Source organism: Girardinichthys multiradiatus, chromosome X (genome assembly GCF_021462225.1).
Source record: "Girardinichthys multiradiatus isolate DD_20200921_A chromosome X, DD_fGirMul_XY1, whole genome shotgun sequence".
NCBI lineage: Eukaryota > Metazoa > Chordata > Actinopteri > Cyprinodontiformes > Goodeidae > Girardinichthys > Girardinichthys multiradiatus.
The window spans coordinates 7,388,933-7,416,922 of record NC_061817.1 but is presented as its reverse complement, the minus strand read 5'-3'; the positions used below and the strand labels follow the sequence as shown (position 1 = coordinate 7,416,922).

The 27,990-nt window shown below is 41.5% G+C and overlaps 1 protein-coding gene across 3 annotated transcripts; it reads right to left on the bottom strand.

Moving 5' to 3' along the window:
- Positions 1-4: 4 nt before the first annotated feature.
- On the bottom strand, positions 5-27,542 carry LOC124862324 (epsin-2-like). 3 transcript variants are annotated; one of them, XM_047356167.1, is made up of 9 exons: positions 27,438-27,542; positions 15,618-16,372; positions 14,614-14,768; positions 8,931-9,043; positions 8,643-8,747; positions 8,237-8,363; positions 6,389-6,538; positions 3,022-3,249; positions 5-2,099 (listed from the first exon to the last, which is right to left on the bottom strand). In XM_047356167.1, exons 2-9 carry the CDS (start codon positions 16,043-16,045, stop codon positions 1,768-1,770), a joined length of 1,638 nt encoding a protein of 545 aa, XP_047212123.1. In that variant the 5' UTR covers positions 16,046-16,372; positions 27,438-27,542; the 3' UTR covers positions 5-1,767. The 3 variants fall into 3 exon arrangements, with proteins under 3 accessions (XP_047212123.1, XP_047212121.1, XP_047212124.1); XM_047356165.1 differs by lacking the exon at positions 27,438-27,542 and adding an exon at positions 27,199-27,327; XM_047356168.1 differs by lacking the exons at positions 5-2,099; positions 3,022-3,249; positions 27,438-27,542 and adding exons at positions 5,199-5,990; positions 27,199-27,327.
- Between the last annotated feature and the right edge of the window lie 448 nt (positions 27,543-27,990).

Genomic DNA, 27,990 nt, shown 5'->3' with positions numbered 1-27,990 from the left:
CTGATGATAATCAGCCATAAGTAACAGTTTAATTACACAAACACTTGACAAAGTTGTAAATTAGCACAGTTATAAAACCATTTCATCATAGAACCTCTTAATTCATGGATATTAATAAACAAACAAGCAAATAAACGTAATGCTAGTGAAGTGTTACCTTACTGTTCCAACTTTTTCCACTTGTCCTCAAACATCACAGTCACTATGACTAGTTGTGCTTCTAAGTGAAGAGAGTAACATGACCTACCCATAGAGGGAACCAAAAACAAAACCAGAATGAAAGAAAGAGAATGGCGCAATTACAGAACCAAGATGATGCACGGCTTTTCTAACTGGTAAATAACAAAAAGGACAACAGAAGAAACAACCGTTGCCTTACGTTGCCGTTTGCTGTGGGGACTCGCCTGCGCTACCCATAGTTCTATGTGAAACTGTGTGTGTTAGAGACAGCACTGATGGATGTTCCAAGAGACCGATTGACCACAGAAAAAATCCTGTTGGTGATAAAGGTTCTTCGCAATGCTGAGACCTCTTCGCCAAAAACCAACTTAAGGCTAATAAGTTAACTAAAATGACCTTTGTTTTGGGTTGCAAATTCTAACGGGGTGAAATCAGAAAAAAAAAAAAAAACTTGCCCAGTAAAGTACACTTGGAGGCTAAATGCACACTCACACATATTCCCTCATCCCTTTGACCCTAGAAACCCTAGAAAAAAAAAATTTGTTTCACGGCTGCATCCACTTGTTCCATTCAGAAAATACTGACACTTTTCATCTTCTCTTCTAAAAATCATGACTGGGATGGAGAAGCAGTAGAAAATGGTTTGACATGTGGTCGTTAGTATCTGAGCAGTAACAGTACACCAGCATACGAGCACGTACATATATATATATAAAAAAAAAACATCTTTTCTCGCCTCTCTGCAGTCTTTTAGGACTAAAATGAGCAGTTCCATTTCCTCCTGGGGAGTGTTCATGTTTAAGGTTGTGACCTTTCAGGGGTCATGTGGAAGGTTGGAAAAAAGGTCCAAGGGGAAGATGAAGGGTTGGGACTGAGTAGTACCAAGAGCCAAGGCAGTATAAGGGTGTGCCTTGTTTGTTTAATCAGACTTCCTCTGTGAGCTAAGGTGTAACGGTGAGTCCAACAGTCGATGAAAGAAAAACAAAACAAAAAAGCAAAAATTGTGCAAAATTCCTGCTTTGTAATAAACACAACATACATGCAGGGAGTATAAACATCTCTCATCCTTGATCCAGCGAGTTAGAGTTAAACTCACTGGAATATACACAGTGTAAAAGCACTGAGATGTGCACTCAAACAGACACACTACAACTGATGGGGCTTATAAAAGATTAGTTCTAGAGACCAGATAAGATCTGTGAATTAGTACAGGCTGACTACTGTCACCCCATCACAAAAGAGGAGAGGAGCGGTCTAAAGGGTGAGGAGCCAGCTTAACAAGAGGAAGAACGGATGAAACTGGGTCCAGTCCCACCCCAGTGGAGAATCTAAAGTCTACAGACAAGTACAAAACCTTTGTGGTCACCAGCACCATATTAGATTCAGACTGGAACTCACAAGACTAGGCAGCTTGTAGCTGAGGAGCAGAAGAGCAGAAAGGAGTCAGGAAGTGGGGTCATTTAGTAGGGCGCCTGGCTGGGAGTGGCTTATAAATGGTTACATGGGATAGGATATCTCTTAGTTCATGTTGAAGCTTCTTAAGGAGCAAATGAAGAAGAAGTAGGTTTTTTCCCCTGACTAATCCTTTCACAAAAGGAAGGGGTTGGTGGTTCCGGCGGGTTGTGCCCCTGCCTGGGGGGGCATGCTCATCAGTGGTTGAGGCATTGACATAGAGGGTGGGATCCCTGCGCTTCCGCCTACACCACCGGCTCCCAATCCGGGCATTCCCCGGCCCATTGGGGCCATCCCCGCCAGGGGGACCATGGCAACGGGCTGAGCGGGCACGGAGGCCAGGGGCATGGGCTCCGCAATGCTACCGAAGCCAGAGGGCATCGGGCTGACACGCATCTGGTTGAGTGTAGGAGGAACCGGCTGGCTCACTTGGAACGGGTTGGCAGTCGGAGCTGGAGCAGGGCCACCTGAATAAAGCAAACAGATAGTCAATACTGCAGAAAATCACAAAGTTCTTATATGTTTTTTATGTATTTTATTGTAATAATTTTAGGGGATAGACCAATACAAAGTAGTGAATAATTGAAGTGAAAGAAAAAATGATGCACGGTTTTCAAAATGTTTGATGAATAGAAAACTGAGTGCGGCGTTGCCTTATCTATTCAAACCCCCCGTATTCTTATACCGCTAATTAAAATCTGCAGCAATGTGAAGGCCTGCTTGACCACAATCGCCACTGTGAAACACGGCAGTGGCTGCATTGAGCTTTTCTTCCCCAGCAGATGCAGGGCAGCTGGTCAGACATGGAGCTAAATACAGGACGGGACCGGGGCAGAGGTTCGCCTTCCAGCAGGAAGACTACCTATACAGCCAGAGCTCCTACAGAATGTTTGAAGTGGGAAAGGGGGAGATCATGTACTAGAATGGCCTAGTCAAAGTCCAGACCTAAATCCCATTCTGAAACCATGGCAAGAGTTGAAAACGGATGTTCACAAATGTTCTCCATATGTTTCCATTTCCGCTTCACAATTATGCGCTGCTTTCTACTGGTCTATTACCTAAAACCGCAATAAAAGAAATTGCAGTTTGATGATGTAATGGGACAGAATTAGAAAACATTCAATGGAAATGAATACTTTTAGAAGGCACTGTATCCTTCCAGAAACATCTTGATGGTACAGAGATACTATCAGATGCACAGACATTATTTTGACATGTTTGGACAGTATTGAGTGAAGATCTGCATGCAACTAATGAGATTAAGAATGGTCTCAACATCATCATTAACACAAAACTGTCCACTTTAGAGTAAATACAACAGGTACCTGCTAAAGCTACCTGTTGGAGGTGGAGAACAGCTATGTCATACTGTATTCCTTGCACTCTTACCTGTAGTAGCCAAGAATGGGTTAACGACTGGTGGAGGCTGCGCTGGTTTGGTCACCAGAGAGTCCAGATTGACCAGCGCGGCGTTGGGCCCCAGGAAGGACTCTGGAGTCTTTCTAGTTGGGTTTAAGGAGATTGAAGTAGAGGCGGGAAGAGGGTCAAAGAGATCCAGGCTGCCGCTACTAGCCAGACTGACTTGGGAGGGGAGAGAGGACGTTATGCCCCCATCAGCTGAAATGGAGAAAGGAAGGAGGATGTTTAGTTTAAAGATTAAAGAGTTTTGTATTGAGCGAGCAAAACACTGATCCCCAATAACTCCTATCTAAAGTTTTAATATACACTGCTCAAAAAAATAAAGGGAACACTTAAACACAATATAACTCCAAGTAAATCAAACTTCTGTGAAATCAAACTGTCCACTTAGGAAGCAACACTGATTGACAATCAATTTCACATGTTGTTGTGTAAATTAAATAGACAACAGGGGGAAATCTTTGGTGATTAGCAAGACACTCAATAAAGGAGTGGTTCTGCAGGTGGGGACCACAGACCACTTCTCAGTACCGATGCTTTCTGGCTGATGTTTTGGTCTTTTTTGAATGTTGGTGGTGCTTTCACACTCGTGGTAGCATGAGACGGACTCTACAACCCACACAAGTAGCTCGGGTAGAGCAGCTCATCCAGGATGGCACATCAATGTGAGCTGTGGCAAGAAAGTTTGCTGTGTCTGTCAGCGTAGTGTCCAGAGCCTGGAGGCGCTACCAGGAGACAGTCCAGTAAACCAGGAGACGTGGAGGAGGCCGTAGGAGGACAACAACCCAGCAGCAGGACCGCTACCTCCATCTTTGTGCAAGGAGGAACAGGAGGAGCACTGCCAGAACCCTGCAAAATGACCTCCAGCAGGCCACAAATGTGCATGTGTCTGCACAAACGGTTAGAAACCAACTCCATGAGGATGGTATGAGGGCCTGACGTCCACAAAAGGGGGTTGTGCTCACAGCCCAACACCGTGCAGGACGCTTGGCATTTGCCAGAGAACACCAGGATTGGCAAATTCACCACTGGCGCCCTGTGCTCTTCACAGATGAAAGCAGGTTCACACTGAGCACATGTGACAGACGTGACAGAGTCTGGAGACACCGTGGAGAGAGATCTGCTGCCTGCAACATCCTTCAGCATGACCGGTTTGGCAGTGGGTCAGTAATGGTGTGGGGTGACATTTCCTTGGAGGCCCACATGACCCTCCATGTGCTTGCCAGAGGTATCCTGACTGCCATTAGGTACCAAGATGAGATCCTCAGACCCCTTGTGAGACCATATGCTGGTGCGGTTGGCCCTGGGTTCCTCCTAATGGAGGACAATGCTAGACCTCATGTGGCTGGAGTGTGTCAGCAGTTCCTGCAAGATGAAGACATTGAAGCTATGGACTGGCCCGCCCATTATTCCCCAGACCTGAATCCGATTGAGCACATCTGGGACATCATGTCTCGCTCCATCCACCAACGTCACGTTGCACCACAGACTGTCCAGGAGTTGGCGGATGCTTTAGTCCAGGTCTCGGAGGAGATCCCTCAGGAGACCATCCACCGTCTCATCAGGAGCATGTCCAGGCGTTGTAGGGAGGTCATACAGACACGTGGAGGCCACACACACAATACTGAGCCTCATTTTGACTTGTTATAAGGACATTACATCAAAGTTGGATCAGCCTGTAGTGTGTTTTTCCACTTTAATTTTGTGTGTGACTCCAAATCCAGGCCTCCATTGGTTAATAAATTTGATTTCCATTGATGATTTTGGGTTATTTTGTTGTCAGCACATTCAACTTTGTACAGAACAAAGTATTCAATGAGAATATTTCATTCATTCAGATCTAGGATGTGTTATTTGAGTTCCCTTTGAGCAGTGTAGAAACTTGCATCTCTCTAATGGCCATATTTTTTGCACATTCACTCCCAGTCCACTAGAACACAGAAGAGTCTCCATCTGCACTTAAGAACGTCTATTCACATTCACCCAAAAATGAAAACAAAATCAATATGCCATATAAAAGATGATGCCATTATGAAGGGAATATCAGAAGCAGACAGACTGGCTGTTACTTGTGGCAACAGTCAGATAGCAGGGAAGACAATCATTAATGCATTAACAACCTTTAGATACCTGCAAACACACAGAAATATAAAAGACAAAAACTGTTTTCACATAACAGGAAGGTTGACATAATCTGAGCTCCAAAAATACTAATAAGAAACTCAAACATAATGTCTGTGTTCATTTTTTATGTTCATTTCAATCAGAACTGAATAATATTTATTAAAAACAAACATGTTTTATTCTCTTCAGGTCCTTCTTCCTTCTTCTTTATAACAGTGTTGAGCTAAAGCTTAGATCCAGCCACCAAAATTGCCCCACACCTTTAAAAACTAAACAACAAAAAAAACCACTTAGATGTGCCAAAGCAGTTAACTGAAACGCGGTCAGAACCTGAATAAAGTTTCACATTTGTTCATTTTGATTACTGCAAAAATGTGTTTTCAATTTTAATGGAATATCACAGCAGATCTGAGAGGGTTTCCATAATTTAGCCTGTGGGAACAAAAAAAAGATCACATCGTAGTGATATGAAAAAACAGAATTGAGCCAGGCAGTTTATTTCTACAGAGAAATATGTGTTTTTTTTTATCTGCCATGGAAAAACTTAATTTTGTACAAATGCTGCCTTTGCTCAAGTCTGTTGGTACATTTATACAAAGACGGGACAGTGTGTCTGTGCCCCCTGCAGAGAGGTTATGTCTGCAGTGGGACATCTTCTGAGACACTGAGGGGAAGAAAACACAGAATCCGTGTCATTAGATGGACGAAGACAGGGTGAGTACCAGTGGGGACAGAGGAGGAAGAGCGCAGGCTGTCAAACTCTGAGAAGTCTTCCTTGGATGTACCATTGGAGGTACTGAACAGGTCAAAGTTACCTGAAAGGAGACAAACCCGTCCACACAAACATGTGTACACACACAGAGAGGAAAATACACAAAGTGTACAAAAATTACATATACAGCAGAAACAAAACACAGATAAATGGAGACATTACAAGACCAAATGTGTGTGGATATCTTTATTAACAATATATAACCAAGGAAGCATGCAGATGGGTGTAATCCTGCTTAAATGTGGACTGTTAGAGCCCTACTGAGTGTTCATTAGGGCTCCCTTCCAACAAAGACCAGAGACAGTAACCACCCTACAGTTCACCATTTTCCTATTTCTTGTTCACAGGTTAACTAAGTACTGAGATTTAAAGCTTCTTTGTGATTATTGGGTGAATGAAGTGTATGTGCTTGCGTGGAGAGAAAATAAAATATTTTTTTACCTGTGTTGGAGGTCTTAGACCGGCCAGCTCCAGAACCCCACGGATCAGATGCAGGACTGGAGTTGGCCCAGGGGTCGCTGGCCTTCATGGCAGGCAGAGATGAAGGAGCAGCCCATGGGTCTGCTGGCACTGATGGTTTAGGGGCAGATCCTGAGAGGAGAGTTGAGGAGTAAAAGTGAGTTTTATCCACAATAACGTTTTTCCGTCTCATAAATGAGACAAACAACAAAGTTCATGAGAACAGCTCTGGTAGGGAGGTAGTATGTATTCCAAGGCATAAATAAAAAAATGCCAAAAACATCAACAACTATTAGAAATGCATAACATGGGGCACGGTGCAGGTCGTAGCGACCCATATACTGAGGCTTTAGTCCTTGATGCAGCCGTCCCAGGTTTGAGTCCTGACCCTGGAGACCCCCTCTCTCCACCCCACTTCCTGTCTAGCTACTTTAGAAAAATAACAAACAAAAGGCCACCACTACCACACAAAAAAATGCATAACATTATTTTATGTTGTATAACCACTGCAAAAACAGCAACAATAGCTAAATTTGCATGGACATAAGTAATCAGAATAAATAGCTGATCGGACTGAAAATGTGTCACGTAAACATGTCAGTTGGAATATTCTGATTGGATTCGGCAGGATCGGAATGAAATTGTAATTCGTTTAAGAGGGGTGGTTTACACCGACTGACAATCCGATCGACATGCATGTAAACATTAGACAGGATCAAGTTATTCTGAATGAGGCAAACTGACCTATGTGCACCCCGCGTCAACTTGGCGTATTTCCGACTTGCGTGGCTAGTCGCTCTGGCTAGATGCCGATCAGCAAGATCACATGACACATTTTTAGTCCGATCGGCCATTTTATTTCGATTACTTATGTCCATACAAACGGTACAATCTGATTATTTTTTGTTTTAATTAATCTGAATACATCATAATCCGATCATGAAATTATGCGCGTGTAAACATAGCTACTGTCTTGTTACACTGGTTAATAGCTACCGTCTGATCAGTGCGGCAGTTCAGGAACCCCAGTTTACTGTAAATACGTCCAGATTTAAAAAGGAAAGAATTTCTGGCCCCTTAAGAGCAGCAGTGTACCTGCTGTCAGCAGAAAAGCACTAAAGCTCAGGGATGTCACGTAAAGAAAAAAAAAAAAACACATTTGAATTTATAAGGGTGCCCTGGCTGGACCAATTTGTACACCACACTTTTCAAATTTTTATTTGTATAAATATTTTGAAAATCATTTATTCCTTTCCTTCTACTTCACAACTATATACTACTTTGCTTTGGTCCTTTACATAAAACCTCAAGGGAACACCAGTGAGACAAAATGTGAAAATGTCAACGAAGGATTGCAAATTACATTATTTAGCTACCATTACTTTGGTGCCAAATATGAGTCAAACCAATCAATTTGCCAGTTCATTTTAAATTCATTCACTTTAACCTTACTTGGTTCAGCTTAATAAGGGTGTTTGTCTTGAAGGGTTTACAGCCAAATGACTAACGTAATGAGGCAGGAGAAGCCAGCATGGCCTATTACTGTGAGTTTAATGGAATAAAGTACATATCCTCCCAACAGAATGGGTCTGCACCCTGTTGCTTAACTGAAATTAGTGTTATACTTTTATCTCCCCAAGAATCCCTTCCTGCATCACAAATGCTCTGCACTCCCTGTCTCCCTCTAACTGCCTCCCTGCTCCCAGAGCAGTAATGCTGCCAGCCAGTCGAGCGGCATTCCTATTAAACAAAGGGTCACAGTCCAGCAAGCTGCAGGTGGAGAGCAGCGATGCCTTTCACGCGTGTGTGTGTGTGTGTGTGTGTGTTTACCATAAGGCTGCCACGGGTCTGCTGATGCAGCTGCAGCTCCAGCTCTAGCTCCACCCCCCATGCCCCAGGGGTCAGCCTTGGCACCTGGCTCAGGGACATCCATTAGATCCATCAAAGATGACTGTGGCTACAAAGACAGAAAAAGAATTTAGGAAGCTGGGAACAGGGAAAAACAAAGCCTGTAGAGATAGGAGTAACATCGAGATGGAAACTAGATTTACAGAAAGAAAACTAAGCAGGATCCACTAGACAGGTATAGCACAACTCACTCCTCAGACACACTGCTTATAGTTAAGTCTTTTAGGCATTTTTCAAAGGAGCTCTGTGTGCCTTAAAAACACAGCGAGTTGTGCATTCGGGCAGAATAACGATGAGGTGCTGCTTTGAGATCTTGAGTGAGTCTTACCTCCTTCTTCTTCTTGGGCAGCTTTGCTGAGCCTGGATCTTCTTTTTTACTCTCCTCCAAGGCCATCTGTAGTCTCAGGTCGTCACCTCTGCGCAGGCGCTCCTCCTAAACACACAGGTCTGAATTAGCAGCCCACTTACTTCTTCAACTACATGAATGCCACTTCATGTACATCAATATCTATTTGTATTACCCTAATGTCTTTCATCCATAGAGAAAAGATTTGGCTCACAAAAGCAAAGGAGTGGACGCATGTTGGAGCAGGCATTTGAGACTATGTGTGCATACCTGCTCTGCAGCTTCTCTGCTCATGGCCAAAGCAAGTTGTAGCTGTAGTTCCTCTTCTCCACTGGTTTGAGGTCTAGCCTGTTCCAACTCTGAACCCGCATTGGGAGATGTTGCTAAAACACAAAACCAGAGCGTGCGTTAGTGTCACAGTCACCATAGGCTACATATTCAGCATAGAAAATAAGTATTAAACACATCAGCGTGTGTAAAAATAGTTCCAACGGGTCTAATAACATTTAATGAATGCTTTATGTTGGTAACAAACCCAGTAATGCACACATTAAGAACACAACACAGATTAGTCTACAAAACCACTTATGTGTAATAACATGACCAATGTAATATGCGCAACACTCCACTGCAGAAGAAAAAGCATCCAGAAGCTCATTTGAGACAGGTTCTGCTGGAAATGTTTTCCTGGTAAAACAAAGCTGTTCCTTTCCACTTGTGCCACATACCTGCTCAGGATGGGGGACTGCTGCAAATGTAATGACCCCATTCATTCAAATCCATTGAAAAACAAGAAAAAAATGATTCTGGTCAGATGAAAGCAAAACTGAACTCTTTGGGGGAAAAGCACAAAACCACCAAAACAGGAAATGAACAGAGAGGTTTGGAGGTGAGAACACCAAGGCGGGGCACTGTTTTTAGGCATATGGTACAGGCAGACTTCAGATGGATGCAAGGATGAATAGAGAAATAGACATTTAAATGCAGCATTTTAGTTAAAGTCTTAAAAAAAAAAAACTAAAGAGAGTCTAACTAGATCCTGTGTGACTGCCTGGGATCCATGTCTTCTCCAGGCCTCTGAGAGACGATAGGTCCACTCAGATAACTGGATTAGGACAGCCATGTGGCAGCCGAAAAAACAACAACGCACACGCTCCACGTTGCAAACACAAACACTCAATCTGGCCAGGACAATGCGTTATGAGCGTACTCATTAATGGGGCCTGCTGTGTTTACTCCAAGCCCATTTTTGACTTGTGAAAGCTGAGCGGTTTTTGTGGAAGCCACAAATTTCTAAATACGTTTTCTAAACTTCATTTCTCTGTTAATGCCTCTATGTTTACATCATGATTCATGTGAAAGATGTGGGTTTGTCAAGGTGTCTTTTTTTCTTCAGCCTTCAGTTTCACAGCTGAAATCTGAATATTTTCTTTCATATAAATACTACAGATCTAAATATGTTTCAATAATTTAAATAGCTAAATGTTTCCTTTTTCTTTCAGGCTACTGTTTTTCCTGTATTTGCTGTCCTAATTCATTCTTACTGCCCAGAACAGTAAGAACTCAGTTAGGGTTGAGATTTGGGCTTATGAAAGCCTAACGCTTCCCCAAATCTCTTTCCATCATGACTAGAAATGTGAATGATGCGTAGGCTGCAACACAAAGCCGAACAAAACAACACTGACACAAATATGCTGTGACAGTTTCCCTATGTGACGAGACAAACTTCATACCCAACACTCCAAAAGATGACTAACATCCGCCCGCCTGTGATGACGTCAGTCTGCTCGCTGCACACGTCAAATCGTTCCATTTGCTGGAGAAATGAAAACCTTACCCTAAAAAAAATTCAATCAATCTGACCTTCACTGCTTACAACTTCATATTCTAATCATACAAAGCCCCAAGAGGGGATCTTAAAAAAAACCTACAGTCCTGTGACTCATATAGAGCCACATCATACTCTCCATTTGCTGCACTGCCGAACAAGAAGGCTACATTTCTTATAAATGCATTAGAGATGCCTTAATTAATTGCCGGGAGGTCCAAAATGGCCAGTTTGCCCTTAATTGGCTAAATCCTAAATCCATCAAAACTCTTGATACATTTTTTTGAGCTTCACAATTATCGAAAAAAGATGGGGGACTATTGCTTTGATCCACAATCTTTCCTGTTGGACTAAAATACATCTACCTCTAAAAAAAAGAATCTGCTGCACATTCTCTCACGTATGTGTTCTGCTGACTAGGAAAGAAAAAATGTACTGAATCCATTCAAATGGACTCATTTAAAATCATTAAATAAAATGACTGCATTCACGGCTTCAATCTGATGATGCATTGTTTTTATCCTCCAGACAATAACAAAAGTAGTGGTAACTTAATGACATTAAGAAAAGTACTTGCTTTACATTTTTCTTATGTGTTATAGTACTTAGGAAAAAAATGGAATCAGTCAAAATTGAAACCACAAAGAAAACCTGAAATTACCATCGGCCTGGAAAAGCTGGATAGGTGCATCTGTAAGACATCTGATATTTAGCTACATCCAGCTTCCTACCAACTCCAACTACTAAAGATAGAGTCCCCCAGAGCCGGAGGCTGCCACCACCGTGTTTCAATATGGGGACTGTGAGTGCCGCCACTATTGGTTTTTACTACGGGGATGGTGTTTTTCATGTATTGAGCAGTGTTGGTTTTCCACCACATTTAGCATTTTGCATGTAAGCCAAACACATTCCTCCACACATCTGCTGATAAAAATTACATTTTTAAACCGTGCTAAATAATACCTGTGTCTTTTCTTTACACTCAGTAAATAAGTCTCATTCTGTTCACATTTGCGGATTTGTGGTCCACTCTCCTCACATCATTTAATTCTTGTTTACATCTCCATGAATATTACATTCCGCCTCATTTCTGTCAACGCCTGCCTGTGCCCGTCACATCTCAAGGGATCGTGACCGGGAGCATTTCTTTGTTTAGCAGAGATATTTTCATGTTTCAGATTTTGCAGCATCAGAGCCAGGGACTTAAAAACAAGCTGATAAAGAAGGCTGGTTCTGTTCTGGGGACTCCTCTGGAACCTCTGGAGATCATTGTGGAAAGACCGATTCTTCATAAAATGAAGAACATTATGGAGAACTCTGAGCATCCTCTTCATGAGACTGTCCTACAACAACAGAGTGTCTTCAGTCAGAGGCTTCTTCAGATCTGCTGTAAGACGGAGCGCTACAGGAGATCCTTCCTGCCCACAGCCATCAGCATCTAGAAGGTTTCTTTGAAGAAACCTTCATAATATGAGCTACAACAACATTTAATTGGCCTTTGGGATTAATAAGTATTTTTGAACTGAATTGAATTAAAGCTGAGCTATGTCTAAAAGCAGCTGCATGTCTGCTTTGAAGGTATATAAACCCCATGCCAACTAAAACACACAACTGTGGGAATAGACCATATATGGCATCCTGTTGAAATGCAGCTGTGCCTACAGGGGCGGGGTGTCTAAAACTGATTCTCATCTATCCTTCTGCCATTTCCTGCCAACTTAAGACTCCCTGAGCGCTACATAATTCTTATTATGAATAGAAGAATGAATTTCAGACAGTGAAATAGTCTGGTGGATTTCTGAACCGATAGTAGTGTACAACGTTTTAGATCGAGAACAATCATGAAATCCCATCTCATTCGCACCTGCAGGGAAGGAATTTAGCAGCTGTTGTGGGACGAAGTGTCCAATGTGTACATAAACTAATATCCATGCTTTATGTTAAACTTTCATTCTGATCAGAACCTGGAGAGAAGGATAGATTAGAAATGCCTGTTCAATGTTGCTCAGCAGTGTGATAAAAAAAAAAAGAGAGAAAACTGTATTAAAATGTTACGTGGGATTTATATGACACTGGAGAAACTGAATTGAGATTTTAAAAACATTAACATGACTTATTCAGTAATGATGATAATGAGAATGATTTACTAGTGTCATTAAGTTCTATATATGGTGCATCTCAAAATATTTTTGCCCGTATATGTTATTGGATTTTGCGAGAGTATATTTTTATGGATAAGTATATATTTATATGGACTGCATTATAGTCGATGAAACTGAAATATGCTTATCTAAATAGGATGTGATCAATCGGATTATGTTTGGAGGAGGGGTTGGACAGGTTTATACTTGTACCCACCCCCTTGAATATGTATATAACCATGCTGCGTGCACCATTTAATTTACAATATATCCAATAAATTTAACTGCACTGAACTGAAATCTAGGGAGTTTTCAGAAACGTTGGATACTGTAGGTCAGGTTAAAAGCTGCTCTCACAGCTGTGGGACCATTCATTTATTCACACCACGTCTGGACAACAATACTCGGAAGGTTTGACTGGAATGACAAAAATCCCCCCCCCACACAGACTGCCTGGCTAAACTCCAATTGGTTCTCTGCTGCCCTGATCATAACGTTCAGAGGAAAGATTCAGGCCAAAAAGCTTGAGCATTTGTGTAGAGGACAAAACATGCTAGAAATCCAAAAAACAAGTTGTTAATCAACATTGATATGCGTAATTCTTGTAATAAAACCGTATTCAATATATAAGAACAAATCAAATTAACTGAAAGGGTCAATTTATTAAACAATAAATATTTATCAGTCAAAATGAATTAAAATCTGAATACACATCGTGTTAAAGTCACATAGCGTCATTTCATAATTTATTCACTCATTTCCTGTACCTACAATCCATCATAATAAAAACATGCAAGCCATTATAGGTCATAAAACAGGCCCCAACATCTGATTGGTACAGCAGCTAAACTACACTCCCATCACTTTGGCTATAAGTGTCAATCATGCCCAGTGACTTTAATTAATAAGGCTGATATATATCATTATGGAAAATATATAAAGAATTCATGACATGTACATGGTCTAAATAATCATTGATCATTTAGCATTTATTGAAAACATTTTTTTATTGGTTTACATTTAATTATTTGCACATTTATTCACCAACTTATTTTAAAATGTACTTGCTTATAAATCATTAGGGTCTAGCATAATTGCCTAAGTCATGTAAGCCAAAGTATGACTTGGGCAACTATGCGATAAGGCTACAGAAATGCATTTATTTAATGTATGCGTTTCCAGATTTATTCAAATAATATACATGTTGACTAAATTGTGGCACTTCCTGCCCTCGATAGGGATGAGTTTCATCTAATACATGCAGGCTAAAACCATAAGCAGACAAACAAGCCAATAGCCATCCTTGCAGACAGTCATCCTGCTGGGTGCAAAGAAATAGGGGTCAGAGTGTAAAAGAAAAAGAGGTCAGGGTTCACTCCTTTCATTTCATCTCCTCTGTCCTTCTCTGTGGTAACCTACTTCCTAAATTTGACTCATGCTTTTTATACGTGGCCACGTCCATGCCATCATTTTTCAACAGATTACAAGTCCCCAAGGGCTGAATTCAACTCCTTGTAGAGTAATGTGCACAACTCTTTATAAAAACTAGAATAGACTATCCAGTTCCCTTAAAATGATTGTCGTCCGTTCTCCCTGCCACACTGTCACTGTGTCAGGAGAAATGAGCACATCACTGAAGACATGAGCAGATTCCTCTGTCATGTGGATGAAAGATGAATTTAGGGGGGGGGTTGGTGGGTGGGGATCTCCTGCCTCTTCTGTTTGTGTGTGTGTGTGTGTGTGTGTGTGTGTGTGTGTGTGTGTGATGGGGGGTGGAAATGAGCTCAGGAATGCAGTCCTAGTCCAGAACGGCGAGGCAGAGATGGAACAGGGGGAGGGGAGGGCTTCATAGTAGGGCAGAAGTTACAGTCACTGAGATACAGTATTAACAGCTGATATAATCCTTCTTGATTTGTTGTTTAAACAAGAACAAACCCTGTGTGCCTGCGTAACATCTGCCAGGTATTTATGAGGACATACTTACAGCCATGGTAGGAGGCAGGGGAGCCCTCTGATCTGCCGTATTCCTCGCTGTAGGATGTGGAGAGGTTGGGTTGGGATGAGCCCCGGCCAAAACCCATCTGAGTGCTCCCTGTGGACACCTGGGCCATACGCTCCTTAGTCTTCAAAGCCTGAGACCTAACATGGCAAAAATAAGAGATATTCATATTATTTTGACCTCTGCGTATTAAAATCTGAGTTGGGGGAATAGTCAAGTAAGAGATAGCACAAGGGCCAATATTCAGGGTTACAGACTCAAATTAGCAAAGCCATATGTTCATTTTTGGGCCATATAAATTCAAAATTTATTGATTAATGCAGATATTTCTACTGTACAAAAAAAAAAAAAAAAACATGCAAAAAACTGAGTGGAAATGAACAAATCGACAAAAAATTGACCAAAATTAAAAATGGATAGATGGACGGACAACAAGATAAAAACAATAGGGAGACGGATGGATGGATGGATGGATGGATGGATGGCAAACGTATGAACAAATGAAACAACAGAACAATGGAGTACAGTTAAACAATTGGAAAGGAAATGATGTAAAGAAATAAACATGTTTTTAGTTCGTTTTCTTTTTTCATACTTATCCAAACTTGGAAAGCACCTAAATCATTTTCCACTTGATTCAACACTGTGTAGGAACCCAAGGTCTATTAGCAACCCAGAATAAGAATCAGGTCGTCTAGTTCCCACAAACACTCAGATTTAACAGCAACATTTTTCTTTTTCCCATTCATGAGCTATAAAATCATCATTCTAACAGTTCCCACCAATGAAAGGTCCAAAACATTTAGTCTCTTTAAAGCCGTAGTGGATTCTGGAAGATATCGTGTCACCCAATCTTCTTAACCATTACAGAAAAATAAGTCAAACAGAAGACTTTGCTGTATAAATGCTGAAAGCTAGAAAACAAGGTTTCAGTTGAATTTACAAAGTTTTATTTACATATTCTTTCTGAAATTTGTCAATACTCTCACCTCTCTCCTTTAAGGCGTTCCTCATCTTTGAGTAGGACCACCAACTGCTTGCTCTTCTCCCTGACATTGATGCCCTGATCTTTGCCGTCTTTGTCAACGTACTGGAAGTCCTTCAGGGTCTGGATGGCGAAGATATTCTCCTTACACTGCAACGCCACCCTCTCTGAACCCGTCTTTATCAGGTAGTCGAGGAGCGTGAGGGCTTTGTAGACGTGGCGCCAGTTCTTCCCATGATCGTTGAGCCGCTTCCAAATCATGTTCATGATCTCACTGAAGGCCACCACGTTGTAGGTGAGGTCCGCGATCTCGGACATGAGCGAAGACGACGGGCCCCAGGGGTCGTTGGACGTAGCCTCTCTGACCTTCTTCTCGGCATCAGAGTAATTGTTGACCATGTTTTTCATCTGCCGGCGGATGGTGCTTGGCATGGTGGCGGTGAAGATGGGACAGACAGGAAGAAATAAAAAAAATGGAGAGAAGCTTGGGCTCTAGCAGTACTGTGGTAAAAAAAAAACAAAAAAAAAAACACTTTTATCCTTGAGAAGAACTTTGTCTAGTCCACGTGTCAGTGTCCTCTATTACTGCACAGTTGTAGCAGGGCTATACTGATGTTTATCCTTTTGTATCGAAGTGTGTTATGTATGCTTAAGAGGTTTCTCCAGGCCAGTGCAGTGTTCCCGAGTCCTCCAGAAGAGCATCTGTTAAAACCATCTCCACACACGTAACGCAGGCAGTACACAAGACCACGCCATCACCTAAAACAAGACAGATAGCCAATGAGTGTACAGGAAAAAAAAGGCTAAAAAGTATAAAATGAATTAGCTTTCTGGCTAACTACAAACATTTGACTGCATTCACGAATCTCACTGCGATCCTAATTGACACATCTCAACAAAAAGATCATGCTGAATTGTATTTATATAGGCAGCTGTAGTTGCTTCTATTTTGAAACCAGACAAACATGTTTCATACTTTCAGACTTAGATAGGCATTTTCCACACCTGCCCACTTCAGATCACACAGGGCCTTAGTGTTGTGAAAAGAGCTGCGTTTCAGCTTTTACAAGATCACTTACGTTTACAATAACTTGACACAATGGCAAATTACAAGGTAAGGTACTGAAGATGAGTAATGTCTGAAGAGTTAGCTCTCCATCCATGTTCAAGCTTCTCAGGGAAATTCAGGTGGTAAAGTTGCACACATGGTGGGCTTTCAGGGAAATTAAATGAAGAACGTGTGGAAAAACTCTGCAATAATGAACTTGCACACATCTGGATTCAGAGACCAGCTTACCAAGTACATTTAAAGTCTGAAATACTTGGTTTAGACGCGTGGTTCTCAAAACGTTCTACTTGGGCAGCCTGTAGTGTAATTTTGCTACCATTTCTGCAACGAAATTACCAACAAACAATTGTGTGTAGAGCTAATGAGCAGTTGTTCAATTGTTTCATCAGAAAGATCTCAAAGAGCAGCAGAGAAAATTCAACAACTTCCGTCACAAACCGAAGTGGACCACAGTAAACCAGGAACAAGAACTGATGGCAACATATGCTGCGATCTTTTTGCCTCGAAGATGAAACTTCTTCGAATAACATCCAAACCCAACTTAACTATATTCCCGTTCCAACTTAAATAAGCAGTGGGAATTACTAATTTTCTGGATTTTGGACCTTGGAGACACTACAGCAACATGCTCACTCAAGCGGGCTGTACAATGCTGTGAGAAAATTTAATAAGATAAAAAAAAAATAATTAACAAAAGGTAAAGAAAGAAATTATTTACTGCAGCTATTGCTAACTTTAGATGCAAGGTGGTAGAGCTGAACTATATACCAAATCATAAGCTTCGAAAATTCAATTTGTGCAAATATCACAATCAATGATTGGTAGGTTACAGTATCTCAGTGGGTCTGCACACAAACTCTGCTTGCCGGTAATATACTGGGCCACCTGGATTGACTATTACTGTCCTTTATGTGCAAACAGGATATAGATGCGAGTGATGCTAAAGCTCAAGGATAATGGTGGGGCCGTAGCTAAGATGTAAAGGAAAGAAGTGCAGAGAATGCGAGTTAATTGTTATCATCGCAAGACTAATAATACCACAACTTCATGCATTTCTAATATTAAATTTGGAAATTTCAACTTCGGAGTAAACAATTATTATATATTTACATAGCACTGTCCAACCAATTATGCAATAAAAAAGGAAAAGGAGGTTCCTATTGTTGCTTTCTTAAGTAAAGAAAAAAAGAGGCTCATTCCTGTTGTACTTCTGTTTCAAAATGTCTGTCCAACTATGACAAAAGCATATATAAATCAGTCATCAAAATATATTTTTCTACCCTTCCTGTTTTTAGTGGTAACAAATGAATTTAGGAGCATACTGGAAATCTGCCATGTGTGTCCAAGAGCAGAAGCTGTAAAACAGAGTTTTAGGAATATTTAGCAAAAGCAAAGACAAAATAACAGACTTTAGCATCTTACATTAGCCTCCAGTGCAGCTAGCATCACTAACGCCAACATTTCCAAATCCACCATGTTCCATGAAAGTGTTTGAAAGCTCAGAAAGATAAATCTGAGCAACACTGTTTCACTGTGTATAGTTCCAGTTATCTGCACTTTCTTGCAGTGTCAACACTACAGTTTGCTTTGAGCTTTGCACATTTATGCACCCTCTCAGACTTCATTTTAAAATACGTTGCTGACAATAAAAAACACCCAACTTAAAGTCTTATTGTCTCAGCGACAGCATCCATAATATAAATGGAAAAAATTTGTAAAAAAGGTTGAATAAAAAAAAAATATAAAAGCATGTAGTGTTTCCTAAACTAATGTGAAAGTATTAAGCAGTTGCTTTCATTCAAGATTACTATAAGAAATCTAAACGATGTAGACATGACAGCTTGAGCTTCCTGTGCAAAAGTGACACACATTTGTTAATAGATAAAGAAAATTTACAAATACTTTTCTCTTATCAATCTATCAAAATTGCGATAGATCTGAGTCAGTCTGGAATATCCTGATCGGTGTTTCTCTTGCAATATACACTGCTCAAAAAAAATAAAGGGAACACTTAAACACAATATAACTCCAAGTAAATCAAACTTCTGTGAAATCAAACTGTCCACTTAGGAAGCAACACTGATTGACAATCAATTTCACATGTTGTTGTACAAATGGAATAGACAACAGGGGGAAATCTTTGGCGATTAGCAAGACACTCAATAAAGGAGTGGTTCTGCAGGTGGGACCACAGACCACTTCTCAGTACCGATGCTTTCTGGATGATGTTTTGGTCTCTTTTGAATGTTGGTGGTGCTTTCACACTCGTGGTAGCATGAGACGGACTCTACAACCCACACAAGTGGCTCAGGTAGTGCAGCTCATCCAGGATGGCACATCAATGCGAGCTGTGGCAAGAAGGTTTGCTGTGTCTGTCAGCGTAGTGTCCAGAGCCTGGAGGCGCTACCAGGAGACAGGCCAGTACACCAGGAGACGTGGAGGAGGTCGTAGGAGGGCAACAACCCAGCAGCAGGACCTCTACCTCCATCTTTATGCAAGGAGGAACAGGAGGAGCACTGCCAGAACCCTGCAAAATGACCTCCAGCAAGCCACAAATGTGCATGTGTCTGCACAAACGGTTAGAAACGACTCCATGAGGATGGTATGAGGGTCCGATGTCCACAAATGGGGGTTGTGCTCACAGCCCAACACCGTGCAGGATGCTTGGCATTTGCCAGAGAACACCAGGATTGGCAAATTCGCCACTGGCGCCCTGAGCTCTTCACAGATGAAAGCAGGTTCACACTGAGCACATGTGACAGATGTGACAGAGTCTGGAGACACCGTGGAGAGCGATCTGCTGCCTGCAACATCCTTCAGCATGACCGGTTTGGCAGTGGGTCAGTAATGGTGTGGGGTGGCATTTCTTTCCATGTACTCGCCAGAGGTAGCCTGACTGCCATTAGGTACCGAAATGAGATCCTCAGACCCCTTGTGAGACCATATACTGGTACGGTTGGCCCTGGGTTCCTCCTAATGCAGGACAATGTTAGACCTCATGTGGCTGGAGTGTGTCAGCAGTTCCTGCAAGATGAAGACATTGAAGCTATGGACTGGCCTGCCCGTTCCCCAGACCTGAATCTGATTGAGCACATCTGGGACATCATGTCTCGCTCCATCCACCAACGTCACGTTGCACCACAGACTGTCCAGGAGTTGGTGGATGCTTTAGTCCAGGTCTGGGAGGAGATCCCTCAGGAGACCATCCACCGTCTCATCAGGAGCATACCCAGGCGTTGTAGGGAGGTCATACAGACACCTGGAGGCCACACACAATACTGAGCCTCATTTTGACTTGTTTTAAGGACATTACATCAAAGTTGGATCAGCCTGTAGTGTGTTTTTCCACTTTAATTTTGTGTGACTCCAAATCCAGGCCTCCGTTGGTTAATAAATTTGATTTCCATTGATGATTTTTGTGTGATTTTGTTGTCAGCACATTCAACTTTGTACAGAACAAAGTATTCAATGAGAATATTTCATTCATTCAGATCTAGGATGTGTTATTTGAGTTTTCCCTTTATTTTTTTGAGCAGTGTATAAATAAAAATACACACAGATTTTTAAATATTTACTTACAATGAGCTCCTCACCCTATCTCTAAGGGAGTGCCCGGCCACCCTATGGAGGAAGCTCATTTCAGCCGCTTGTATCCAGGATCTCGTTCTTTCGGTCATGACCCAAAGTTCATGGCCATAGGTGAGGGTAGGAACGTAGACCGACCGGTAAATTGAGAGCTTTGCTTTTCAGCTCAGCTCTCTCTTCACCACAACCCTTAGAGATAGGGTGAGGAGCTTGGCCATCTGGGAGGGGCTCGGAGTAGAGCCGCTGCTCCTCCACATCGAGAGGAGCCAGTTGAGGTGGCTCGGGCATCTATACCGGATGCCTCCTGGACGCCTTCCTTGGGAGGTGTTCCAGGCACGTCCCACTAAGAGGAGGCCCAGGGGACGGCCCAGGACACGCTGGAGGGACTATGTCTCTCGGCTGGCCTGGGAATGCCTTGGGATCCCCCTGGAGGAGGTGTCTCTGCTGAGTCTGCTGCCCCCGCGACCCGGTTCCGGATAAGCGGAAGACGACGAGTACGAGTACGAGTACTTACAATGAGGCAAAATGCTGAATTCAAATGTTCGCATTTTTCTATCTCTAAAAAGGCATAAAAAGTGTTAAAAGAATCAAGTAGTAGTAACCTAGTAGCTTTAATCTATTGATCTAATAAATGCTACTGAACATTTTTACACATTTGAATTTCCCACTTGTGGCTCTTCACTGCTATAAATTTACATGTAATTTTATTATTTTCTCTCCTATTAGATTCTCAAAAACACAAATGTAGACTTCATTGTTCCTGCACAGAAACAGCCTATGAAAAGGTAAACAGCTCATCTTGTAACCACTTCCTGACAAATATAGAAAGTGAGAGTATACTTGCAGCTGCATAACCTACACATCCATGTTCCACATGAAAACTTTTGACCATGAGAACCTCTGTGTGGCATGGAAACACTTGGTAGTGCAATTAATCTATTTTTTAACAAGTGGTGCTTTTAATACTCAAATGTGGCAGTCAGCTGGAAAGTAAAGAAAACCAATTCTATGAAATACGAGGTTTATTTGAAAGTTGCATAATGCATACCGACTCTGCTGATCTCGTTTAAGTCGCTGAATGCTTTCTGTGCCCTCCGCGTGTCCGTCTGCCATTTAGGTACACCAATGATGACTTATGCAACTCTGTAATCTGATCTCCACATCGAGCATGAACCAACAAGCGCTTTCACAATAATTTGTTTTTCTTTTCAGTTTCTCTAGAGAATAAGTGTTAAGACTTAACAATGTAATTTGTACTTTCTTTTAAACCATCAAGTGGCTATTTGCACTTGCATTTGTGATTATTTCATAGACTTCCTGTAAAGTAGTGCCACAGACACACAGCTGAAGGCAATACAGGAAAGGAAACAAAGAGTATGTTTTTAAGGGATAATAAAACAACTTGGCACATCCCATAAATTCACTTAACACCAGCGAAACGTGATCCCAGAGGAGCACGCCCTCCCTCCAAAATCCCTCATCACCCTCCACCCCGCTGCATCCGCATGAATACAGCTCAGACCTAATGACACATCTGCTGCTATAATCACCTATTCACCCAAAGCTGACAGGAGGAAGAGAGGAGAGTCTGTCCATACAACCCCCCTCCTGCAACCCCTTCTTGTCCTGGAACAGCGCCGCTCAACCCCCACAAGCAGCCTTGGCTTTGCTCTGTCCTGGGCTGCACTCAGAGTAGGTCTAGAAGATGCAGCGCACAGCTTGTGTGTCTGCTGAAATGCATATTCGTGTGTCAGGGAAAGTCAGCTATCTCTAAATGATTGATTCTGTCATCAATCCTGTCATTTTCAGTAAGCCATGTAAAATAGTGGGGTAATTTAACCTCAAAATCTGAGTTCACATGCTGCCAAACATTCCACTTCCTCTTCCCTCGTTCTGGATTCATCCGACTACCAGACTAACGCAAAGGACACAATCATTCCGACCCAGTTTCCTTTTCGTCATCTACAGCTAAAACAGTGATTCTTATTCTACATCATTATCCATATCATACATTGCCTCTTTTCCACCTTAATGTTAAGCATTCTGGTTATAATAACAACATGTATAAGAAATTAATGGATTCAAGGGGAATATATATATATTTTTAAAGCCAGAAAACATAAAAAAAGAAATACAAATAAATCAGAAAACAGCCATTCCATTGGTTATCAAACCCAATAAGTCGTTTTAAAATGCACTTTTCTGACACACAAGAGACTTTTAAGTCATGCCAGGAAGACACTACCATATAGAAATGATAAATGTATTTATCTTTAACCGCATTGTCTTTAAAGCCTGTGAGTTGCAATGGCTGTAGACAAATAGTTTTCTTAAACAGAAAAGACATTTTCAAAAGGAATATGTTGAATGGATGTGTGGCTGCTTAATGCCACCGCAGTAAAAGAAAATAGTATGATCTTTGGAGCAGTACTTCTCCACCAAAGATCTACTCAGGGAATGTGGTACAGCTGTGTGGAAGAAAACACAGGTTGAGAGGATGGATTGCTCTTTGCCCACGACAGTCTCACAATTGAAACAAATAAAATGTTTGATTTAAGGGAAGGAACAAAAAACCTGAGAGACAATTTACGCCACAAAAAAATACATGGCTTAACATTAGTTGGGTATTGGCATTTGAGTTGATCCACCGTTTCAGGTTGAGTATAACTTGTTAGCTGCCTCTAAGTTGGTACATTTGGAGATATTGTATTGTTTTACTTAATTGATTCTGACTGCAGTGTGGTGCTGTAGGATTGGCAGAACCGGAGAAAGGCCAGCACAGCATGTGAAAAACAGGGCACTCTTGCTTCTTTTTTAAATATTTTTTTTGCGGCACTAGAGGCCTTTACTTTTTCATTTTTCCAACAGTAGGTAGACAGAAAAGAGGGCAAAGAGAGGGGGAGACATTCAGCAAAGGTCATCGAGTCCGGGACTTGAACCTGGGACAGCCGCATCGAGGACTATAGCCTCTGCACATGGTCACGTGCTTAACCCCTACACCACCAGCACCGTGCCCCACTCTGTTACTTCTACACCATTAATCAGGAGCTGTTTACCGATGCACCCTCCTTTCCATGATATAATTCTACTGCAAGTGCTGGACTGAGCCGACTGGTCATTTCTTTGAATATAGCTAAGACACACTATAGATCACTGCCACACACTGTCCATGGTTGTACACATACACGAAGAATGGGAATGTTAGTCCCAGTTCCAACTGATTTTTGATGCCCAACCCTACTTGACACTGCAAAGGATTTTGCAGGATTTTTAGGCTTTTGGCTGAGTTAAAGCAGACCTTCCACTACACTGCTGATATTCCAAACTGGTGACAAGTTTAAAAAAGTCCAAGGAGATCACAGCAAACTTCTATGAAGTATTAGTTAGCTTACTTGACATTAATTGCTAAGCAGGTAGTGCTTGCTGGAGGGGTGTCCAAAGTCAGTCCTCGAGGGCTAGTGTTCTGCACGTTTTAGATGTTTCCATGCTTTAACACGCATGATTCAGGTGATAGCATTTCAGCAAAAGCCTGTTAATCAGTCATTAATGGAAATCAGGTGTGCTGAAGCAGGGAAACACCTAAAACATGCAGGACACCAGCCATCGAGCCCCAACTTTAGACACTCCTGCTGTGCATAAAGTAGAGAGTCCAAAATACTGCTACATTAAACACTTCGGGTGCTTTGGTGGTTTAAATGTCCCTGCTTTACTGCCATCTGTTTCATAGGCACAGCCGATGTTTGAATGTTAGAGTAACTGTTTCAAATAAAAATGTAATACTAACTAAATATTAACTAAATATTAAATAGTTTTAATTAAGCATGAAAACAAGTAACCGTTTCATCTCTACTACATTAAAGCTAATTTATGAAACTGATGGAAGAGGAGGAAAAACAAAACTTGTACATCTGAGCAGGAGCAGAGAACTGCAATGCATAGAATGTACGCTATAAACAATCCTACCATGTCTGATCATCCACAAATTATAATTTTCAATAATCTAATATTGTTACATTGCTCTTCCTAATTTACAAGCAGATGACACCTGTGTATTTTAAATTCTCTTTCATCGACAATTTTGAGGAATGCAGAAACTCTGAAGCGTGTAAATGCGACACCCGGACAGTTTGCGGTAAATATTCAAGGTCACATGCAAAGAGAAAACCATTTGGACAAGGCAATCTTTTCAGATGCGAGAAACAATATTGCATGTTTTGACCCAGGGGATGAAAGAAAAACACCTGATCTTTTGCTGCCACTGTAAACCAGAAGCCCATCAAGCTAGCAATGTTAAAGGTTTCCCTTAACACTATGGAGCAAACCGTTTACACAGCATCCTCCCTCAAAGACACTTAGATACTGATCCCAAGGCACTATAGCAAGACCAAAACAGAGTGACGGGATCAAAAGCAGGTAAAATAGCTGTAACATTATCGCGCCATAGCTGTGCATATTATGATGTGCAGCAGAGTGCTCCAAACAAGAGCATCAAAGGTGCAGTACACTTCTCTAACAGAGAAAAGACATTTCACTAAGAAGGACTTAGTTTTAGTTACAGATCACTAATAGACCTGTAGTTGTGTATGGGGGTGTTGGGTCAATTTACCATCATCGATTTATAATCCAACATCTTGACCTTCTGAACTGTAATTAAGTCAATTCATCAAGCGTCTTGAGATTCTTATTCCTACTAATTAAACAGGGCTATTCCTAGGTCTCCAAAACTGTTACGTTCATAAACTGCATGTATTTTCACACTCCAAGTTCACACAATAGCAAAACCCTTATTTTCATATTGAACTCAGTCAAATTAGTTTTGACTGCTAAAAGAAAATCTTGCCCTTTTGCCCGTGTCTTGATCATCTAAATTAGGAACTGGCTTATGTGTCTTTTTTAAGATCTAGGAATCCCCGTTACCATGGCATCTGTCTCAGGTGGAAACGTTTTGAGGCAAAACAAACCGTCTTTAACAGATGGCTGTATGATTGAAAAGCAGCTTTCAAATAACATCCATAACAATAAGTCACACTTTTATTCTTAAATAAATAAACCAAAAACTACTCTAAATGCAAGCCCTACATTAGCAGTACTACTCAAATGCAAAAAGAAATAAACCTCATCTTTATTCCAAGAAATGCACATTCCCACTGGTATGATTGACATAAGCAACAAGTTAAATTCCCATGCTGACTTATAATTCACAACAAAGACATCTTCACATTCAGAGATCAAGACTGAATCTGTCAGATTCCTGGGGCATCAACGATAAAATGCCTGGCCTCTTCCCAGTTCTACAATGTTTACTTCAAGTCCAACAGCTGACAATTTCTTTCCACGGATAGAAACAAAAACCGCACAGTCCTGCAAGTGAACTAAAAAGCACAAAAACATTTAACTTTGTTTGAAATTGTCTTTTCACAGAATCAAACTCTGGAAAGCTAGTGCAGCCAAGGCTAAATGTGAGAAATTGTGCAAAAAAAGACTTTTTCACAAGTGTGAGATAAACTGCAGTGACTTATATGGCTTACCAGTATGGGAGTGAGTTGGTGTGTGTGTCTTGGCAAAACCCAGGTAAACTGTGATTAGCATTAAAGGTCGATAAGGCAGCACTCAGAGAACAGGTCCACCTTGTCACACAGAGACTAAAGCTGATCTAGTGAAAGAAAATCTTGTGCAACCAGGCACCTGTGTATGAGTGTGACATCTAGCCTGGTTCAGAAACAGGCTAGATGACTTGATGTAGCAAGCTCAGCGCTACATCAAGTCATCTAGCCTGTTTCTGAACCACACAGAGACTTCCTTTTAGTGACTTAGCAATTATCATAACCACAAATTATTATTATTTTACAACTTTATGACCCTACAAAAAAAAAACTGAAGATCCAAAAAAAAAAAACATGAATTCTAGGTATTATAAAGATCAACCATTAAATACTAGGGAAAGACAGGAGAACCCACTTTGTGATGGCCCTTTGTCCTCCCTGGCTGTCCCATATAGACAGGGACGGAAGGAGGACGGTGATGATGCATTTGTCAGTCACTGTGACTGATTATTCTGACAATAGATAAAGCCGTGGCCCTTCTTTGGCTATGTTAGTAATGACATCTGCGAAACCGCTAATACGCGCAAATCTGAACACAAATCTCTGCCCGTGCATTAAAAACCAGCTAAAGCGGCCAGCGTTAAACATCTTCGGGAAGACTAACCAAGTAACACAGCTGAACAGAGACAGCGCCCAAACTGAGAAGAATTCCCATTACATTGTTATTACAGTTACTCCGATGATCGCTGCAAGGACACAGTCGTTAAATTCAATTCGGTATAGTCAAACAAATCGCAGGAAAAAAAAGAAAGCTGTACTTTTAGAAAAAGAACAAACGTGAATCATTGTGCCGCCTTCAAGTGATGTGATTGATAGCACAGAAGCTAAAGTAGCGTCAGCTAAGATTAGTCAATTGTATTTTATCGACATCCGACTCACGGTTTAATGATGAGTATAGCACATATCTAACTTTAAGCAACGTCAACTTTAAACATCTACTCAAAAAAATCCCCACATGCGGTCCGCTAATGTTAACAACTTAATCGCAAACTTGCGATAAATACTTTTCGTTAGCCAGCAACCCAAGCTAGCGAACGGCGTTCACTTGTGGCTTTAATTGGGTTTTTTCGCTAACTAGTTTCCTTCAGCAGCAGAGACCCCTAGCATGTCTGTCAAAGTTGGTTGTATTAACATGACATACTTTGTACCGTTCAACATTGCCAGTTACTTGTTTACGCCTGAATAAATGTTTAATGACAACTGTATGTTAATTCGGAAGTGAAAACTCTGCTTTGAAAAAGTTGGATAAAAGCTAACCAAGCTGATATGTCGGCTAGCTGTTCCTCTTTTTCATATACTTCAGCATAAAACAATCACTGTTTACTCACCACGTATATGTAATATCAAGAGTTTTATTTTCTGAATCTGCTGTTATTACTGAACCAAAGTCCACAGCCGCCCCAGGCAGCTCCCCAGCGTATTTTCATTAGCATGCTATGCTAGTTAGCAACACTTCCGAGTTAGCAGCCAAGACGGGTGCTCGGTGGAGACATCACCAGAGCCAACTGGATTACAGGACACCCTGGAAAAACAAAACAACTCTAAATGAAAGCAAGTCGTCACTCACCGTAGTTTTTACGCTATGCCCGGTTATGCTGTTACTCAAGAAACACAAACAATCAGGCTAATTCCAAGCGGGGGGGGGGAATCTCCACTAAGAACTTATTTCGGCGTTCAAGGAGCTTGTTGCGCCTCCGCCTAGCTGTGTGCAGCTAATGCTAATCCGGCTAAAGCCAGGACTACATGTATCTCCTCCTCCTTCTCCAGAAGATGGCGGGCAGAGTAAGGGAAGGTAGTAGCCGGGAAGGGTGTGACCGAGACGACTTCATATGCCAAAAATGATTAAAGGGCAAACTATATGTGATGCCCCTCTGCTCTATTTGCATGGCTTTTAACAGTTTCACACTACTTTGCTTTAAGTTTTTTCTCAAGATGTTTATTTTACTTTAGCGGCGTTTTTTATTGATAAATGTTTTGTTTTATGATTCATTTTTTTTTTATCGTTCCTTTTCTTTTATTATGTCTAATTTTCTTATTTTCACTGCTTCACCAGTGGCAGAGATCACCCCTTTGCTTCCCCGTCGAGGCATTCTTACAATGCATCCAAAGTATTGACAGCG

What these genes read in the sequence shown, in the direction of transcription:
- LOC124862324 (XM_047356167.1), bottom strand. Translation starts at nt 16,045, where the DNA reads ATGCCAAGCACCATCCGCCGGCAGATGAAAAACATGGTCAACAATTAC. An exon ending in GCAGAGAAGCTGCAGAGCAG is followed by an intron (nt 8,748 to 8,930) that starts GTATGCACACAT and finishes CTGTGTGTTTAG; the next exon opens with GAGGAGCGCCTGCGCAGAGG. An exon ending in CCCATTCTTGGCTACTACAG is followed by an intron (nt 2,100 to 3,021) that starts GTAAGAGTGCAA and finishes TGCTTTATTCAG; the next exon opens with GTGGCCCTGCTCCAGCTCCG.